This window comes from Urocitellus parryii, chromosome 1 (genome assembly GCF_045843805.1).
Source record: "Urocitellus parryii isolate mUroPar1 chromosome 1, mUroPar1.hap1, whole genome shotgun sequence".
NCBI lineage: Eukaryota > Metazoa > Chordata > Mammalia > Rodentia > Sciuridae > Urocitellus > Urocitellus parryii.
In genome coordinates, this window is record NC_135531.1 from 168334145 (window position 1) to 168340144 (window position 6000).

The 6000-nt window shown below is 48.8% G+C and overlaps 1 protein-coding gene across 1 annotated transcript in view; it reads right to left on the reverse strand.

The window, feature by feature from the left end:
• The window catches only part of LOC144254669 (E3 ubiquitin-protein ligase TRIM58-like), a 39231-nt gene extending 37001 nt beyond the window's left edge, over positions 1 to 2230 (reverse strand). Inside the window, exon 1 of the mRNA XM_077798122.1 lies at positions 1318 to 2230. Coding sequence (XP_077654248.1) covers positions 1318 to 1740 — 423 coding nt within the window. The 5' untranslated portion in view covers positions 1741 to 2230. The remainder of the gene's footprint in view (positions 1 to 1317) is intronic.
• Between the last annotated feature and the right edge of the window lie 3770 nt (positions 2231 to 6000).

Sequence of the window (6000 nt, forward strand, 5' to 3'; positions counted from 1 at the left end):
CATATAGAAATATGTTTTTAGTAGAAAATAATACAAATTCTACCTCCAAACTTATTCAATAAATCTTACATATATATCTTTCACTTTAAAATATTATAATACTCTATATAAAGTACACATAAAGTAACGTTAGAATTCATGGTGGCATCAGAATAAAAAGAGGCATATGTTTGGTGTTTGCAAGGAATAGAGCCATTCTCACTTGTAAACAGAAGAAAGCTCTCTGGGACCGAAGACACTGAACAAAAGCAAGGAGGTGAAAGAAGAGCATGTTTGGGGACAAGAGTGACTAGGCTAATTTTGCTGGGTCCCATGTTTGGCTTGGATAAGAGCAGAAGGAAGGGAACTTCAGAACCTAGAAAGTCGTGATTGACAAGCCAAAGAGTTTGGATGGTACTTATTTTTTTATTTAGTTGACTACTGAAAACAGAGAATGTCTTTAGCGATATCACAGCAGCCATGTTCTGTATGGTACCTTGGGGATTTAGACAGGCAGGAGCATACTTGACTTTTCAGGTAGGCTAGAGAACGCCTAGTACCTGTAATTTGCAGAGGATAACAGAAATCAAGAGGAAAAATCAAAATTTCCAAGATTGTCCAGATGAATGTTGACTGGTGAATACCCCAGTCCTTAACTTAAAACAAACAAATAGAATAAATAAATGAATGCTTTAAGAAAGCTGGTGCTTGGAACTTATTCCAGTGTCACGGAGTGCTTTGGCTAACTGTGCCAGTAGATTAAAAAGACAGCTTTGACCTCTTCTGTGATAGCAGCTGTTCCAGATGCCGGGACAGGCACGTGTTTAGAGTATGTCCCAGGACCCGAGGGCACCTGTGGGAAGACACCTGGGCAGAGTCCCTCGGAGCGCTCTTGGGGTCAAGCACCTCCTCAGGGGAATGCTCAAGTCCTCAGTTCCCAGACCTTCGTGTGGAGTCGAGTGACTCCCTACTTTAGGGGACCCAGACAGTCCAGTCACGAGCAGACGCTATTCCTCAGCCAGAGAGTGGCCTTGGTGCCCGTGTTAAGGGACCTAGACAGACACCAGGCAAATGCCGCGCCCTAGGAATCCCGTCAGTGGAAGCGAGTACGACACAGGTGCAAGGCTGTCTCACTGCACAGCCCGCCGGCTCGGGATCGGGAAGAAAAAGACCGGCTTGAAAGCCAGGGATCGAGGGTCCTGCGCTCGCTCGGCAGTCGGTCCCGCGCTGCCTAGCCGGAGCCGAGGCAGGACGACCCGGCGGGCCGGGCGCTCCGTGCCCTCCGCCTGACACGAGCGGCCCGCGGCCCAGCTCGGCACCCCGGGCTCCCGCGCTCACCTGGTAGCTCCTGGCGGCCTCCCGCAGCGGCGCCGTGCGGTGGCCCTGGTGCTCGGGCGTGGTGTCGCAGAGCCAGCACAGGAGTGCCTGGTCCTCCTCGCAGAAGCGGCTCAGGTCCTCGCCGTGCCGCGCGCACTGGCGCGCCCCCGCGGGCTCCGCGCCCATCCCGAGCTGCCGCACGCTGTCCACCAGGCTGGCCAGCTGCTGGTTGGGCCGAAAGTTCTCGGGCCTGAAGGGGCCGCGGCACTGAGGACAGGCGTACACGTCGCCCTGCGCGCTCTCCGACTTCTCGCAGAACTCCGAGATGCACCGGAGGCAGAAGCTGTGGCCGCAGTCCACGCTGATGGGGTCCTGCAGGAAATCCAGGCACACGGAGCACCGGGCCTCCTCCCGGAACCGCTCCCCGGGCGTCCAGGAGGCCATGGTACTGGCCTCGCCTGGCCGCGTGGCTGCCGCTGCCCCGCGGCGCCGGTTATCTCCTCTGTCGCCTGGAACCAAGAGAAGGGCTCATGGCCAGGATGGGTTATCGCTGGCTGGGGTTCAAGAGTCTTAATTAACCACTTCTGCTGATGATTTACAACTCAGACACCGTCAACCACAGGGGTAAAATTGACATTCAAGTAATCCTCACCTCCTAGGAAGCTGAGCTCTTTCTCTCTTCCTCACTCTTCCTTCCAGAGAACATTTTTATTTCAGTTCTTTGATGTACTGCAACATTTAAGTCATCTGAAAGGGAGACATTATGGAGATTTGACTACTTATCTCAAAAGTTCAAAAGTTCAAAGTTTAACAAAATTTTACAAAGTAAGGGCTGGGGTTGTGGCTCAGAGGTAGAGCGCTCTCCTAGCATGCAGGAAGCACTGGGTTCGATCCTCGGCACCACATAAAATAAAATAAAGATATTGTGTCCACCTATAATTAAAAAAATAAACATTTTTTTAAAAAAACAAACAAAAAAACCCCAAAACAATAACAACAACAACAAAAAAAGAAAGTAACCTGAAGTGCATCGATGAAAGGGATTAGCTGTTTGTAGCCAGGTTCTGTGGTCTTCATGATATTCCAGGTGAACTCAACAAGGTGGCACATATTTGTCTAAGGGTGAGCCCAGCTGAACTTTTCTCTCCAGGCTGTGCACCTTCCCAGTGGAGCAGCTACTAATGTTTCCAGGGTCAGGAGATTTGAATAACTGAGCTCCTTCCTCTCCTTATTGCTGATCCACTCCATGGTCTTCCTATAGCAAAGTCATTATTTAAATCTTTTTCTTTATATAGTATGCTCATTTTTCTTAATCTTCTTTCCACCAACTTTAGTTTTTCTATCTTCTGTGAATTATCTAATGATAAAGAAATGAAACCATTGAAGAGGAGATACCTGAATAGATGCACATAATGATGATAGGTCTACAGCCCAGCAACAATTCTGAAGGTTTAAAAAATATGGCACTGGGACTGAGGTTGTACAATGGTAGAGCGCATGCCTAGCACGTGGGATGCACTGGGTTCCAACATCACATAAAAAATAAATATTTTAAAAAATAATGTGGCACCCATCTGCTGACAGCCAGTATGGACTGGTGTGTTATAATTGGGGCAACGCATACACTGGAAGTGAGAAAGAGGTCATCCAAGGTATTATTTGGAAGGCACATTTCCCACCACCATCAGTGCATCTATGGGAGGGGGGAGACTGAGACAGGAGCAGGTAGGGGATTAACCAAAGACCTGCTCCCCCAAGGGGAGGCAGAGTTGTAGGAGTACAGTGAGGTCTTTAATGTCATCTAGAAGGCTGGCAGGTCGGTGGGAATGTCTGTCATCTGAAGAAAGTGTAATTTCACTATGGATGAGTTTTAAGGTGACAGTGGGTCGTGCTTCTGGCAAATCAGTCTGTCTGTGCATGTTTATGTTTATTGGTAGCCACGGACCCTGGGGCCTGACGCGTGAGGATGAGGAACAGAGCCAGGACCTCATCTCTCAAGCAGCCTTGAGGTCAACTGAGAGAGATGAGCACAGAGTCAGGCCAATGTGTCATTACAAGTTATTACCTGGGAGAAATATCACCCACCGGTCCTGCAGGAATATAGCAGAGGACTCGACAGTGGCCTGCAGGGTCAAGACAGACCCTGCCAGGTCTGCTGATGTGTGGGGGCGAGTGAAGGTGCAGGTAGATCCCCCACCAGTGCACACAGCGGCTGTGGAGGAAGGCAGCTGGGGCACCAGGTGGCCAGAGGCGGCCAGCCAGGCTCATGCTGGGCCTGAGGAGTGGCAGCAAGATAAGTTTGCAGGGAGTGGCTGGGCCAGATGACTCAGGCCCTGGCCTTCCTCCAAGGTTCATGCCTATGAGCCCAAATCCTGGCCTGGGCTTTGGTAGTCACTGGGGTGTAAAGGACCCTGAGGTTGCCTGCCCAAAGGTAAGGTGGAGAGATGAAATGGATCGGCACTTCAGGTTCGAGCAGGACACTGAAGATGTGAGGTTTGAGAAGAAAGGGAAAGGGCCACCGGCCTGGAATTGGAGAAGCCGACCTGGTTCCAGGTTGCAAGCTGTGCCACTTGCTAAGAGGCTGGGATGAGCTGGGTCACTTTCCCTGCTGCATTTCATCTCACACTGGAGGTCAGTGCTGCGGCCCTCTTACGAGGCTGTGCAGAGGGTCACATGAGCTAAGAGGCACCACATGCCAAAGAGAGGTCCTGGCATAAGCTGGATATATTTAACTAAAGACAGAAAAAGAGATGACAAAATGAGTGGAGCAAGGATAATGAGTCAGAAGATGAGCTGCTTCGGGTCGGGGCGGCTCCTGTTTTCACTGCCGTGTCCTCGGGACTTCATAGAGTGAGTGGCACATATGACACTCAGCAAATACTAGCAAGCGGGGGTGGGGAAAGAAGGTAGGAGAGAATTCAAAGGTGACCATTATGCATCCAGCATGACATCTGTATCTTTCTTTTCATCTTGTTCTGTCCCCATGGCTCTGACAGAGGCTGGAATATCTAATTCACAAAACTTGAAATACAATAAAGCAACCTATTGGCTCACATGCATGGATAAGTTGATAATTAGGGTAATTTGAACCCAGACACCACCATACGATGGCAGGCTAAGGAAAGATCACCATTACTGGTGGGGTCATGGTGGTTTTTAGGAGGTTGGGGTGAGATAGGGGAGGTCACTTATTGTTTTAGAGCTGTTAAGCTCAAAGCTCAAAGTGTTTTCTTTCTTTTTTTTTTTTTTTTTTTTTTGGCACCAGGGCTTGAGCCCAGGGGTGATTAACCACTGAGCCACATCCCCAGCTTTTTAAAAATATTTTATTTGGAGACAAGGTCTTGCTGAGTTGCTTAGGGCCTCACTAAGTTGATAAGGCTCACTTTCAACTCCCAATCTTCCCATTTCAGCCTCCCAAGCCCCTGTAATTACAGGTAATTACGTCTTACACCACAGGGCCAGGCCTAAAATTGCTTGTTTTCTGACACTGGGAGGCTAATGAGGTCTATAACATTGTTCTTAAAAACAAACTTCCCTTAGGAGTGGGCCAGTAGTGGGGTGGATGGTAATAGCCCTGTAGGAAGCTCCTCCCGGGCATCTGATTATTTAACTTGAATTCCTGTTTCTCATGGTCTCTCTTTCAGGCTGAACAATCTTTGTGCCAATACTCCTTGTTGTTAACGTGGTTCTGATGCTCAGCCTCTCCATTCCTGACCCTAATCCTGACCGACTCAGGGTGCAGAGTTTTGGATCTCCCGGGGAAACCCTGCCCATCCTCCACTCCTCCTCTAGCCTCCCTGGCCTGCCTCCTCTGAGGCCATCAGCTGGCTGGAATACAGAACCCACGTTCTCCTCTGCTGCTAGCCTTAGCTTACTCCCTATTGGCAGGGGGCTGAATTTATGGCTCAGTGGTAGAGTGCTCACCTAGCATGCATGAGGCACTGGGTTTGATCTTCAGCACCACATAAACAAAGTTTGGGCTCCTGGTCTCTGCACAGCCTCCTGTTTACGAGGAGTCCTATTGGCCAAGGCCCTCATCTCTCCTGGGTCCCACCCTCCTCTCTGCTTGAGGGATCCACAATCTCCCAGCCCCACAGCCTGAGCTGAGACCTCAAGAGCACCAGGTCTGACTCAGCATTTCCCTCCAGCTTGGGGATGTTAAAATGTCTCTGTTTGTTTCCACTTAAGCAATTGCACCCTGCATTTGTAACCCTGACATTTTTTTTCAAACATCTTATTTTACCTTCATTTACTTCTCTTTATTTTATTTTTATGTGGTGCTGAAGATCAAACCCAGGGCCTCATGCATGCTAGGCGAGCACTCTACCACTGAGCCATAAATCCAGCCCCCTGACATTTTTTTTTTAATGGAGTGAAATACACTTAACAAAAAATTGACTATCCTGGGGGCTGGGGCTGTAGCTCAGTGGCAGAGTGCTTGCCTAGCATGTGTGAGGCACTGGGTTCAAGTCTCCACACCCCATAAAATAAATAAATAAAGGTATTCTGTCCATCTACAACTAAAAAAAAAATTTTAAATTTACAATCCTATTTTTAAGCACAGATTCGGTGATATTAAATACATCAATAGTGTTGAAAATAATGATAATCTCCTAAACATTTCACCATACACAGCTGTCGCTCTGTTAAATAATAACTTCCCGCTTGCTCTGCCCCTTGGCTGGTGACACCTTTCTGCTTTCT